The sequence below is a fragment of the Apaloderma vittatum genome, unplaced genomic scaffold (genome assembly GCF_000703405.1).
Source record: "Apaloderma vittatum isolate BGI_N311 unplaced genomic scaffold, ASM70340v1 scaffold538, whole genome shotgun sequence".
Lineage (NCBI taxonomy): Eukaryota > Metazoa > Chordata > Aves > Trogoniformes > Trogonidae > Apaloderma > Apaloderma vittatum.
In genome coordinates, this window is record NW_009728820.1 from 38,055 (window position 1) to 52,394 (window position 14,340).

At 45.0% G+C, this 14,340-nt stretch overlaps 1 protein-coding gene across 1 annotated transcript in view; it reads left to right on the forward strand.

Moving 5' to 3' along the window:
* DENND2A (DENN/MADD domain containing 2A) overlaps nucleotides 1–14,340 on the forward strand; it is a 36,007-nt gene that overhangs the window by 13,921 nt on the left and 7,746 nt on the right. Inside the window, exons 8-13 of the mRNA XM_009874191.1 lie at nucleotides 2,449–2,636; nucleotides 4,070–4,179; nucleotides 4,391–4,460; nucleotides 5,080–5,157; nucleotides 5,575–5,715; nucleotides 7,866–8,014. Of these exons, the coding sequence (XP_009872493.1) occupies nucleotides 2,449–2,636; nucleotides 4,070–4,179; nucleotides 4,391–4,460; nucleotides 5,080–5,157; nucleotides 5,575–5,715; nucleotides 7,866–8,014 (736 nt within the window). The remainder of the gene's footprint in view (nucleotides 1–2,448; nucleotides 2,637–4,069; nucleotides 4,180–4,390; nucleotides 4,461–5,079; nucleotides 5,158–5,574; nucleotides 5,716–7,865; nucleotides 8,015–14,340) is intronic.

Here is a 14,340-nt window from a genome sequence, read left to right on the forward strand (position 1 = left end):
TTCTGAAACCTTCTTGTACTCATAATTAGCCCTGTGTCATGCCGGTGGTATTACAGTCTTTTGGGAATTTATATGGCAAATTGAAAGTCCTGGCAGAGTTAGAAGGCAATATGAAAACTCCCTTAGATTCCAAAGTTTCCTGACTCACACGCACACCTGATCTGGGGAGCAAGTGAGTTCCCAGCTGAAAGAACAGACATAAGCAGCAGTTGGGCTCCATGTCACCCACAGTGCATTGTCCTCTGGAGTGCTAGTCCTTCTGCTCTTCGAGGTTTGTAGAACAGAAACCTTAGACTGAGTTCCCTCCGGTCAGCACAGCTTCCCAGACAAGAACTACTGTATACCCCTGTTCTCCTCTGCACTGGGAAATCTTTTATCTGTAATGCTGTGTTTCTAAGATCAAGCTGAAAATTGCTGCCACCACCTATTGTTTGGCAGGTTCTTAGGCCAGCCTGGGGACAGGGAGAGAGGGTTTGCACCCAGATTGTGCAGAAATTGTATTACCAACTGTCCTGAAAAACAATACTGTGAAATATAGTCCATGCTGAGATGTAGCAGAGGAAGGCAGTGTAGATGTGGCCAGGAAGACTCAAACTCTTGTCTGTTACTGGTTGTCATAGTAAATCATGTGCATCACCCTGGATTTCTCTAGTATCTTTGTAACTGCAGCTAGGAACTGCCTAAAGAGTGAATGATGGAGATCATGGGAAGTTGCCTAAAATCCAACAGCACTGGGCTCTGATCAATATGCAGATCTTTACCTGGATCTGAGTGACTGTGCAAGTCTACATAAATGAATAGGAGCTCTGACACTTGCTGTTTTGCTTTATGCTTTGTTGAACTGTAGACTTTCACATTTTTAAATAGGAAAGTGAGACGATTTAGCAAGTCTCTTTTTCCTAGGACTTCGATTATATATGTTCTACTTAACAGACCAGACACACCAACCAGTTACCTCTGCTTAGCAAGTCACCGTACCTCGTCCAAGACACAGTAAATCATCAGATGCAATCATCAGACTGCATCTCAAAGCCATAAGTGCTGACCCTTGGGAAGGAAAAGTGTTCAAAGACAGACTCTGCCATGATGACAGCAGTGCAGTCCTGGTATCTTTAGTAGGTTGCACAGAATATAAACACTGTAAAGCTCATGCGAGCTTTTCAGAAGCACTCAACGTTGCAGTGACACTGCTCCTTTTGAAGTTCCTGGTAAAACAGAAACCACTTCTGAAAACTTCTGAAGAATTACAGCTTTAGAGAAAATAGCATAATAGGTGATGAGAGAAAGGCATCTAAGCCGTCTTCCCAGGGCTTTAACTGCCCAGGGACAGTTACACTCTCTGATTTAAGAGGCACCTCAAGATTACTTTGAATTATATTGTCTGGAATAGTCCACGAGTGGCACAACTTTACCAGACAAAAGGTCAAGTGTCTGTCCTGAAGTATATATACCATCTCTCAGGAAGCCCTGGCTCTCAAGCAGAGGTCTGATGTGTTTGGAGTTCCTGCAGTATTCCTGTGGTGGTAGTTTCTGTCAAAATGTTGCATTGCCACCCACATTCACAAAAAGCGCAGTTGTGAGAATGTGCTGTAGTCTCTGCTTGTAGTTAATTCTTTCTTTCTTTTGTAGTGGGGTAAGGGAGACATCATGGAGATTTAATTTGGGATGCGACTGTAAAACAAAGCAGGGGGGTGGTCTTAGGGAATCTCATCTGGTCTCTTCTCAGCAGGCAGCTTTTCATTACTTTCCATGCTGGAATGTTTATTGTCCCACAGCTCATGTGTGTTGCAGTTACAGCTTGCTTGGCAGTTTTTCTTGTTTTCCCATTGTCTTGGGTGAACTTGCAGAAACGTGGTCCTGAGCAATTAGTTTCAGACACAGGAAGGACTGGCATGAGCAAGCCTTTTAGATTTGGACCTCTTTTTCAGTATTTTTTTTCTGTTGTTGACCTACAACCCAGCCTGCATTACTGAAGCTGCAAGTCCCTAGTGTTACTCAGCCTGTGGAACCCTAGCCTCACCCAAATGCTGGTCTTGTAAAACCGTGAGGATCGCTACCAACAGGCTCCTCCGAGCAAAGGTGATCAATCGCCAAACTCTGCTGGATTTGAAAGATGGATAAATGAATGTTAGGATGAATGCCAAGACATTATCTATTACACCATGTCCCATATGGATGTCAGCTTGGATTGACTTCAGCTGTAAAAGCTATCCATGAAATCATGCTGCTGCCAGGGCTGTTCAGGGTGATGGCGCTCGCAAGATTACATCCTGTCTCTATCGATATTTATAGCGCAGCTTCCTAATGGTTACCACCTCCTACTCAGCTACTGACAAAGCAAATGCAGTGAGGTCATGTTGCATTTATCTGTAAGTCCCTGCAAAGCACTGCTACGGCTCTGTGCAGAGAGCTAGACAAAGTCACAATCTCTAATCTTTTTCTTCGTAGCTCACAGCCAGCGCCTGGTGCATGTGAAATCCCGCCTGAAGCAAACCCCGCGGTACCAAACCTTGGAACGGGACTTGATCGAATATCAAGAGAGGCAGCTTTTTGAGTACTTTGTCGTGGTGTCGCTGCATAAGAAGCAGGCTGGGGCTGCCTACGTCCCTGAGGTTACCCAGCAGTTCCCATTGAAGGTGTGGTGCCTGTTGGGAAGGTCTGACTGATGTGTCTCAGACTGTGTGCTGCACTTGCACAGGGGGAGAATCCACAGCCTCTCTGTTGACCGCATGTTATATCAGTAGCCCCTCTGCTGTGTCAGCGTTCAGTGAGGCTGAACATAGAGGGGCTGCAGTCACCCCTCTGGAAATGGTCGTGGTATTCCTCACTGTTGAAAGGGCAGTTGATTCAGATCTTTTGCTGTCCTTGGTCATGACTTTTATCATAGAATCACAGAATATTAGGGGTTGGCGGGGACCTCTAGAGATCATCTAGTCCAACCTCCCTGCCAGAGCAGGATCCTCTAGGGCAGCCACACAGGAACACGTCCAGGTGGGTTTTGAAAGTCTCCAGAGAAGGAGACTCCACAACCTCTCTGGGCGGCCTGTGCCAGTGCTCCATCACCATCACAGTAAAGAAGTTTTTCCTCATGTTGAGGTGGAACTTCCTGTGTTCTGGCTTATACCCATTATTCCTTGTCCTGTTACTGGGCACCACTGAAAGGAGACGGGCACCTTCCTCTTGACACCCAATCCTCAGATATTTGTATACATTAATAAGATCCTTCTCTTTTCAAGACTAAACAGCTCAAGTTCTCTCAATCTTTCCTTGCAGAAGTTTAAGTCCCTTAATCATCCTTGTTGCTCTCTGTCATACTGTCCCCAGTAGGTCCCTGTCTCTCTTGAACTGGGGAGTCCAAAACTGGACACAGTATTCCAGGTGTGGTCTCACCAGGACAGAGTAGAGGGTGAGGAGAACCTCCCTAGACCTGCTGGACACACTTTTCTTAATGGACCTCAGGACCCCCCTGGCCCTCTTGGCCACAAGGGCACATTTCTATCCCTTGGACAACTTACTGTCCACTAGAACTCCAAGGTCTTTCTCCACGGGACTACTTTCCAGCAGGGCAATCCCTAATCTGTACTGGTGCCTGGCTTTATTCCTCCCCAGATGCAGACTTTTATTCTCTTTCTCCCTCTTTTCTCTTTGGAGAAAACTGATGCTTTGTTCTTAAAGGGAGGGGACAGCTTTCACCAGTAGACTAGCTCAAAATGGGGAATGAGGAATGGGAGAAACACAGAGACAGTGTGACACCATGTTTGTAAGTGGGATGTAATGAGAGCTCCCCTCAGACTTCAGTTCTCATGATGCTTGCTGGAAGATGTCCCAGATAAGAGGCACAGTAGAGCAGGAGCAGATGCTACAGATGCAGGACTTGATGGAATTGAGGGCACAGAGTTACTTTAAGATATGTCAAGATTAGGTGAGACAGAATCACAGAAATTTTAATATCTTCCAGGCAGAAGCTTAGCCTCTGTTATCACCTCTTCATTGGTCACAGGAAAAATATTTGAAGTCATTCCATCCCCACATGACTAATTGGAAACATTCCTTCTCTCTGTTCTGCTAGCTTGAGCGCTCGTTCAAATTCATGCGTGAGGCAGAAGATCAGTTGAAAGCTATTCCCCAGTTTTGCTTCCCTGATGCAAAGGACTGGGCCCCCATCCATCAGTTTGCCAGGTAAGTACTATACTTTGTATCCTGATTCATGAGAAACAGATTTCTATATCAAGCTAATTAAATATGAGAGCTGTTACAGCTAAAAATTTGGTAGAGCCCTGAGATGGGTGTGTTGGAAATGCAAAAATACTGTGGGTTTGTTGAGTTTGTGTGTCAGAGACTCTTAATATGGGTGATGAGTATCTTGTCATTCTGATTTCTGTTTTTGCAGCGAGACATTCTCATTTGTCTTGACGGGGGAAGATGGAAGCAGGCGATTCGGATACTGTAGGAGGCTGCTGGTAATTATCCCCTTTTTTGTGTTTTCCTGGAGATGCAGCCTTCCGTGGGATTGATGTTACTGTCACCTGTTCTAGAGAGTGGAAAGCTGCTGCTCTTCTATTGCGGTGTGGAAAGAGAGAGCAGCAGCAAAGCAGCTTTGCTCTGTTTCTCTGCTCAGTCCCAAAGTCCCTCTCTGAGTACCATCCTCCACTCCAGGCATAGCTCTTCTACTTTTTCCACTAGCATCTAACATTATTACTATGGACTGTTGTTTCACCACTAAGCTGAAGGTCAAGTTTGTCTCCCTTAGGTTTAGAAAGCTACTAGACAGCTGTCTAAACCTGTGCTGGTCCTGTAGGCTCAGACTTGTCTCTGTAGAGCAGTCTGCCCTGCCTTAGTCAGGTTGGGATCATACTGTTGATGTGCCCATTTCTCCTCACTTTCTAATGTACCAAGATTTGAGCCAGACCTAAAGTATTGTCATCAGCAGTGTACTGTCAAATGTCTGCCAGTTTCGGAGCCAGCCAGTGAGCTGCCGAACTACGAAACCAGTCACTCCATCTTTGCAGTAGTAGAAACTCTGACATTTTCTCTGTGGAGTTTTGGGTTTTTTACGTGTATTTGTGTTTGTCTTAAAAGCCCAGTGGGAAAGGGAAGCGTCTCCCAGAAGTTTACTGCATTGTGAGTCGCCTTGGATGCTTCAATCTCTTCTCTAAGGTGAGGGGGAGTGAGAAGGAATTTGTGCTGTAGGCCAAGGGGGACCTGAAAGTGAAGTCAACACCAGAAGAGTGGGGATGGGGAAGCAAAAACACAGTTGAAAGGGGTGGAAAGTAGATTGTCAGCTGTTGCCTCCTTTCTTCAGCAGAACTACCAGAACACAAGCACTCAGAAATTAAAAGGTGAAGTCATGACTCCTGGGGTGGTGGGAGCTTTGCAAATTGTAAGCTTTCTGGTGACTGCACCAGAGCTGCTTTTCTCTTGCTGAAGGAAATTGAAGTTGCAGCTTTTACCTTCTTCCTTACGATTCAAGGCTCTGTGTCTATACTGGGTTAAGGAGATAATGTGCACTGCATTCCTGGTGTTACCTCCCTCCTCCTGATCATTCAGTTTTGTGTCTTCATATCTTTATTTTAGATCTTGGATGAGGTTGAGAAAAGACGGGGCATTTCCCCAGCTTTGGTGCAGCCTCTTATGAGGAGTGTCATGGAGGCACCTTTCCCTGCGTTGGGACGGACGATTACAGTCAAGAATTTCTTGCCAGGCTCAGGAACAGAGGTAAACACCGTTCTACAAAGAGGGAGACTTAAACCAGCAAATGTTGCAGGACTGGTGGCTGGAAGTTGGGATTGTGGTGTTGGGATCTTCAAGGACAGATTATCTGGCAGCTCTGGGGCAGAGGAAGGTAGGGAGTAAAATAAGGTACCCAGAGAGGGTGGCATTGAGACTTTTCCAGTGACCATCTAAAAGGAAATCATATGGATGAGGACACATTAGCTATATTAATATGGCAAAATGAAACAGAGCATTGGCCTTGAGGCTGCATAGCACGGACTGGTGGCCCTCATGCTGCCTGGCACATGATCTGCTCAAGGCCCCCCCACACTTCCTGAAGACAGAATTCATAGAATGTGTTCCAGCACCCCTAATACAGAACTACTCTTCATGTGGTACAGGGCATAGGGTTCTGTTCAAAAAATACAAGAAAGGACACAAGGGCCATATTGCAGCCTTTCAGAACAGCATTTTCACTGATGCTCAGGCTGCCTGTTGCATCTCCTACAGTGTGGTGTGAGGACAGCAGGAAGCTTTTAAGAGTACAGAGCTTTCAGAGGAAGCTGAAGGACTGTGGCATGGTGGAGAGAGCCAAATGGAATGTATTCTTGTTGGGCATGGTATGCCTTGAATGTGAGAGAGAGGAAAGTAGATGAGTTGCTAGAGATTGTGTCTGCGGGCTTTCAGCTTAGCACTGCGTGATGACATTCTCCTCAGCCAAACTGAAAACAGTCCAGACTAAAGGAAGTCACTGCAGAGAACACACAGAGCTGGTTAAAAATCTGCACTTGAGGAGCAGAGTCCCAATGGTGTGCTGTCAGGCTGTGAGAATGTTTTGGCTGTTTTGTTTCTAGGATCCTTAATGTTCATTAATTATCTGATTGATGGCATAAACCTCGCATTTACACAGTGGGTAGATGACGGCATTGGGATGGGTTGCCAGCACTTCGGAGAGTAAGGGATTAAGATTCAAAATAACCTTGCTTGACCAGGCTTGGTCTGAAATTCAGTGTGGGTGAGAGCGAAACGCTGGGAAGAAGTGAGTTGTCTAATGCACCATGGAGTAACTGAATGAGCAACAGTAGAAGAAGATCTGGTAATATAGTGGGCCATAAAGTGAGCAGAAGTAACAGAATGGTATTATTTAGACAAACTCGTGCACTGAGGAAGAAAGTGAAGGGGTGAATAATAAATAAAAGGTTTTTTTTCCTGCTTTCTAGCATTGGTAGAAATGTATTTAGAATATCATTGTCCAAAAAATGCAGACACCAGGAGAAAGCCCCAGAAGAGTAGTTCCACTTTTTTAAGTGGTGTAGAAAATACAGACAAAGCTTGGGAAACTTGTTTGCTTAATATAGAAAACAAAGGACAAAAGGGGACATGGGACAATAACCTTCCGCTACACAAGAAGTTTTCCCACAGAGAGGAAGGTGACCAGTTGTTCTGTATGTATGCTGAGAGTAAGTCGCAGTAAGTTGCTGCTGAGATGTTTCAGCTGCAGGCTTGGCATTGGTTAGGGTAGTTCAGAACTAGACTAATTTTCTTGTGAGATTTATGAACTATTGGTGTTGGAGGCCTTCAAGAAGAATTTAGATAAGCATCTGTCTAAGATAAGGGAAGGAGTATGAAATGCTAAGGTGCTGTGACAGGAATTATTTAAGCACATATGAACAAAGGAAAATGCCCATAGGCTGCTCTTCTCTGTAACTGATATAAAAAAATTTATAGTCGGTAGGTTAGATGTACAGATTCTTGCAGTTAAAAAAGAAAAAGAAATAAATTGTGACTGTAAAAATACAAGTGTGTATTTGCAAGGTTCCATGCCATTCCACTGCTTGAATGCCAGACAGGCTGGAAACTACTCCTAGCTGAGCACAAACTGGTTTTCCTCTTTACGAAAAGCTCCATCCTCAGTCTGGTGGGAAGAGCTTGTGGTCGGTGTCATGCTGCGCTCATTGGAGTGGGCTCTGGATCGCCTTTGTCCGGAAGAAAGATTTGTGAGAGGCCTTTGGAAAGACCATGTTTGAGGGCTCGATGCCATGTGGTGTTCACCAGCACAGCCAGTCAGGCTGTGAAAATACCTCTTGGGTCCTTGCTTGCCACGGGATGTGTGGCCATCAGGAGCTGACCTGTGGTCTTTTTCTCTCCAACAGGTCATCGAGCTGCGGCGGCCTCTTGACTCCAGGCTTGAGCATGTTGATTTTGAGTCCTTGTTCACGTCCCTCAGTGTGCGGCATCTGAGCAGAGTCTTTGCCTCCCTGCTTTTGGAAAGGAGGGTGATCTTTATCGCAGACAAGCTCAGGTACCCTCATGCATTTCCTTAAACAAAATGCTGCCAAGAAAGGAAGCCTGAGAACACTGCAGTGACTGATTTCTCTGCTTTGTTCTTTTCTGCCCTGCTCTTTTCCACCTTGTGTCTGATGTGAGTTGAGCTGTACTTCCCGGGAGTAGGTAACTCAGGCCATGCACCATAACTTCTCTCTGCAGCTTGCAAAAACCATGCTGCTTCTCATTGCCAAGGAGGACCAGAGTGTTTCAGAGCGGACCCCTGGTACTAAGGAAGCAAAATCCCTCCTTTTGCTCCATGATGCTGCACTGTTCCCCTCTGAGCTGTGCTGAGGTTTCCAGGGATCAGGGCTAGTGCAGAGGTCACTGTCCCTTCTGAGTTGTTCCCTGATGTCACAAAATCTTCTTAAATCTTCAGTTTGTATTTTATTATTGGTGGGGGGATGAAAGTAAAGGTTGCAGTGAGGGGGAATGAGACAGAGGACTTCCCCGTTCTGTTTTGAATCTGCTCGGTTTGCTTTTTTTTAATATTTTTGTTTGTTTGTTTGCTCTCCTAAATTATGAAAAATGGACCCAGGTTTCTTTAAGATTTTGTGCAGCTGGTCGCTGGCAGCTCTCCAGCACTTGAAACACTTGAGGATTCAAGGAGGAGAGTTTGCCAGGGCCGGGGAAAGAAAAGCTGCCTGGATGAGTAATGACACTTAGGAGCACGCTCAGGTTTCAGGAGTGTACAGTGCCCCTAAGCTGTCTGTTTTCACAACTTCCAGGCAGCAGGCTGCAGCACTGGGGCTAAGTGCAGGGGCAAGAAATGGGGAGGCCCCTTCTACGGGAGAGCAAAGGGAAGAATTCGCCCTGTAGGGATCTGGGGTTCTCTGCGGGCAGAGCTCGGGCGGTCACAGGAGTAGGAGGAAGGCTGGAGAGAGGTAAGTTGTAGCATCCAGGCAGCGCTGGCTGCTTGCAGGTTTTGGCAGCTGCCTTGGGTCAGAGAGGGGACAGTTTGCCTCTTTATAATAACGAATACGTTATATGTGTAGATATTTAGTGTTCTGGATAGTTACACCACACATTTCGTGCAGGGCATTCAACTTGACTTGAAAAATGAGAGAATTCACCCAAACACTGTATTTCTATGCAATGTGCATGATTTATGTGATAATTTCTGGTGACAGGCTTTGTTTTCAAAGGTTTTTCTCCTCCTCTGTAGGACACATTTTACATTTTGAGAAAATCTGTTAAGGACACAGATGACATTGTAATGCCTGGGTGGTGAGAATAAATAGTAGGGGACTTTTTGTTGTTGTTATTAAGAATATTGTTTAGAATGAACCTTTGTTTACTAGATCCTTTCCTACCACGTCTTCATATGACAGCACACTGCCATGTTTTCTGAGCATGGTGTGTGTTGCAGAATCTCTCTAATTCAAAGCAGCTCCATGGGTTTTGGTAGTTTGTTTTCCTCCCCTTTATCTTTTGGTCAGTATGTCCAGGGTCCTTAGGAATGAGTCCAGCTTCTCAGGTCTATAAGAGTGAATGGTAGAGAGACGTAGAATCATTGCTTTTAGAATCTCCGTAAACAGAACCTTTTTCTGTGAAAAAGAATTGTCATGTTTTAAAGATCCAGGGTCTGTTAGGCCACAGGGCTCAGATTCAAATATTTACTGTAGATTTGCCAGCTCTCTACAAGACTTCTAATATTTTATGTTTCTAAGAAGACCTTGTTCTGAGCAATTTCAGGAGAGTTTCTTTCTTTTCTTTTAACAAAGTATGAAGTTTCTCTGGCTCTCTTTTTTTTTTTTGGAGAAAAAACTTGAAAATTGCCCCCAAGGACTATAAAGGCTTGAAAAACAGAAAAGAAAGAAAATAATCCTCAAGATTAAGTAAACTATTGTATTTTAATCCAATTGGATTGGCGAGACTTTTGTAAAGTAAGCAGTGTCTTCTGCTTGTTGGTGAAAATTCCATGTTTTGAAAGCTGATGATATTATAGGTACAGCATCTTCTGTCCAAATGATACTTTTCCTGGGACAGGAACACGTTGAACTCAATGAATATTAAGTAGCATTTACTTTAGGGATGAAAATGCCAATTTCAGAGGGAAGAAAAGAAACACTTTTTGGCAATAGCTTAAGAGAAGGAAAAAACGATAAAAGCAGCTGTTGGAAACTGCTCAGAGGTTAGGAATGCTAGAAATAATCCAGCTGGATTAATGGGGAGAGCGCAGGTGACATGGTGAAAGATGCCTAGTAAATTACATTTATCATTGATCTCTGCAGTTCTTCATGTGGACACTATCGATAACTATCTGTACGTGCGTGTAAAGGTGTGTCTGGGTCTCAGTGAGAGAAAAAACTGCGTGTGCAATTTATTTACATCTTTTAATTGCTATAAAATCTGTCTGTGGGAAAAGAAAGCGGAAAGTCTCGTGCCAAATACTGTGTGAACTGTGAAATGTTTTTAAGCCGAGCCAAAAAATGCATCTAACAAGTGTACAGCAAGTGAAATACTTTGTCTTTTCCATCTTTAGAATGAACACTGAGTGTTTTTTAAAGACCTGTCAATCCAAAGCTTGGCAGCGGAAAAGGAAAGAATTTGGTTTATTAGGTTTTGGGTGGGTGTTTCCCCCCCGGTCGCTATGGAAACTGGAGTATACATTGCCTTGCAACCCAGGCAAAGGATTTTGTTAAAACTGTGTTGGTCTGTGTCGTCTTTTCTAGCTTTTTGTTCGCTCCTGCACTGTAAACTTTAGTCCTTGCATGGTAGAGGCTGTGGCACAGGTGAGGCACTCACTGCAGCACAGAATCTGCTTTTGTTTCCAAGTGGTGCTGCCCAACACGCAGTTCAGGGCACTGTAGACCAACCTTTTAGAAGGCCTCTTCCAAATAAAAGTGGCCTAATTCCACCAGATGCCTAGAGCTGGGTGGTTTTTACTGGCCTGAGGGGTAGATGTGTCAGATTCAGGGGGCTTTTTAAATCAGGAAAATTTACATGGGCTTAAAATCAAGGCACCTTTTTTCCAAATCTCCTCAAAAGCCTGTTGTGGATCTGACCAACTCAAGCAATTGCCTCTGTCCCTGCCAGAAACCACAGCTGTGTCAACAACACAAAGTGGTCGTTGTTATCAGAGGCAGACCTGAAAGAATTAGAGTAGACACTTTAAATGTGGTCATCCCCAGTAAAAGGTAATTAATCATTCACAAAAGAAGCCTTTCTCATACACTACAAAACCAAATCTGGGACTGCAAATCCCAGCCTCCCAAGTTTCCTCCTTTTCATATTGTGGTTAGGGAGAAGGAGAAATCCAAGGATGAAGTTTGGATGTTGGGTAATAGGGGTTGCTTCAGAGCATCTTAGTACTCTCTTCTTCACCTGCACTTGCCTGCTGCGTTGGTGGGAAGCAGTGATGGTCCCCACAGATGCTGGAACTTGGCATCCTCCTGGCAGGATTTGCAGCAAGGCTGTGAGAAGTCACAGGACAATATCTGGAAGCTCCTGCGCCTGTTAGATGTTGTAAACCGGATCTGCGATCTGTCATAAGTAAATCCAGATGTGGCACAGTGTCAGAAATCTGAAGGTGTTTGTAAAACGAATCCTACTGCAGCAGAGTTTATAAAAAAAAAATAATCACATAATCAAACTGTCTTAAATTACCAAATGCCATCATATTTTCAGCAGTTTGGTTAATTCAGGGAGCAAAGGGCTTCCTGGCACTGAATTCCAAAAGGCTTATTGATTCAACAGTGTTTTTCAGAAACCACAAAGCGTCCTAAACCCAAAGAGAAAGCTGGAAACTCTGTATCCAGTCTGAAGATTGGGAGGAAAACAACCAAACCAAGCAGCCCGTGCCCTTCCTTAGACACTGTTACAAGTTGCCTGGTGCCTTTTTAGAACAAATCAAGCTAGTCTCGGAGCAGGCTTTCCTGGGAGAGGAAGAAGAGTTTCTGTATAGTTGAGGCTGTTGTGTTCAAATTCTTTACTGGCCACCTCTGTTCAAGGTGGATACCAAGAAGCAGCAGCTTCATAGGGTGCTATGTGGTGGGGTTTTGCACAGGGTGCTTGGTGGGAGGAAGGCCTGATGTTTGCACAAACAGATGTCACAAATTGTTGCTGCAATATCGTTGTTCTGACCAAGGGAATGCTCAGCCAGAGAGATCTTGTGTCAAGTCTGTATCCAAATCAGCCCTTCAGAGGAGGATCTGATATGGTTCCTTGTGTACATCAGTACTTTTCAGCCTCTGTAGTAGCAATGTGTCAGTCTTTCCTGCAACGTCCTGTGACAGCAGATGTGCAGCTCTGCCCTGTACCCCACAGGAGATGGAACGAACCCATGAAAGCACGCTCAGGATCTTGACAGTGTACTTTTAAAGACCTGCGATATTTTATGGACTACTGTTGAAATGAAAAGCCTTACAAAGTGGTGTCCGTGTTACATTTGAACAACTGGCATTGAACTTCTGTGGCCTGAGGGTTCCTTCCTGGTGGCATCTGGAGTGCACCAAGCAAAGCACAGCACCCTGGGTCAGTGTTATTCCAATGGCAGCAGTCGTCGTTACGATTATGATGCACGCATCCTGGGATATCAGGGTTTTGGCAGGGATGTTGGTTGTAGCTACCCAAAAGTATTGTGTTGCCTGGTCTAGTCGAGAGGTGGCATCTCTGCCCAGAACAGGGAGGTTGGACTAGATGATCTCTAAGGTCCCTCCCAGCCCAGGCCATTCTGTGATTCTGTTGGCTGCCTGTTTGGTGTAAAGAGCCCTCGAAGGGCTGACTGACACTGAAACGGTGCTTTGAGAGTGTATTAAACCATTCTGGTGAACATCTCATAGAAGAGGCATCCAGCTCGAGCAGTGCCCAGAACTTAAGTGGTCATATTCACCATGTACACAGTTGGATACCTGCTGTATCACAACTGTGCTGTGGTTTGGGCGGTCTCGCCCATCGTTGCTGGCTGAAGAGCACACGGTCACACAGATGGCATAAAAGGAGTGTATCATACTGGGTTCTTTTGGAAGGCTCCGCAGCTGTGGTGTGAATCAGCAGTTCCTTAGCGCTCGTTGCAGTGCTGTCTGCAAGAAAAGGAAGGAGCTTAGGCTTGAGTCATTCCAAAGAACCGAGGTTCTGCCAGGCTCCTTGCAAGCTGCAGCTCCCTGAGGCTATCTGCAGACCGAGTCTGACTGAATCACGTGTGGAAGGAACATCTCAGTGTTTTACCTCCTCTGTGTCCATCTCTGAACTGCTCGGCCTTCAAAGGACCTTCACGGACCTCAAGCCTATCAGTATTGTTCCCTGAAAATGTCTTCCACGGTGAGAAACGTTTTGGAGCAGAGATCACTAGGATTCATCCTGGAGGCGATGAGGCATTCACAGATGGAAGGGTGGAAGGGGAAGCTGTCTTTACTTCCCACCGCGTGCTGCATACAATTTCAGACTTACACAGCTCTGTCTGTGACTTCTACTAACTGGAGCTTAGCCATCTTTCCTCCCTCTTAATCTCTCACATACCATGTGTATTCACTGGGACTTGAGAGCAGGGTTGAGGGAAGAACAAGCCACCACAAATATAGTAGGAGACAGCATGCTGTAATCTCGCCGTGCCATAAATAACCATGTACTTCAGCTGCTCACTGTTCCTCTACCTGGAAACACAAAGATCTTTTCCATTGGTTTTTAAGTGCTGTCTATAAAGTCAGTACCCACCTTTAGGGAGGAAACTTCAAGATGGAGGATTTGTGATGAAGATAAAGATGAAACTAACACTTATGCATTTAACCTGTCCTCAAATAAGAGGAAGACCAGCGGTGGGCTATGAGTAATGCCCTAGTGCTGCGCATAAGTGATGAAAGGAGTTCTTTCAGCTTTCACCATTGTACTTCTGCTTCTATTAATGGGTTTATTATCAGCCAAGAATTGAGGAGTGGAAAATATGCTCTGCAATAATGGAGGGGAAGAGAAGCCCCTGCTTTCACATCTGCTAGCATGACCTTATGTGTATGGGTGTGCAAGTAGTACAGCTTCAAAGAAGACAGTTTTTAAAGGAACTCACTAACTTGGAGTGCCCTTCTAAGACGGCAAGTTCACTTTTGTTGCAGTTGCTTTCAAGGTTAGCTTGCATGGAAGGCACATGAAAAATTGCCACATTTTTTTTCTGGATGGGTTTTAGTTAGGGTTTTGGGGTGGTTTTTTTTGGTCAATGTTCCTTTTTCTTATTAGCTCTGTGTTTTCTCATTATTTTCATTTTGTTTCTCTCAGACTCATGATCTGCCTTGCACGTGTGGTAGACACAGGCTTGCTGATGAGAGCAGGCACAGCTTAAGAGCAGCAGCAGAGGGGCAGCCAGCAGGGATT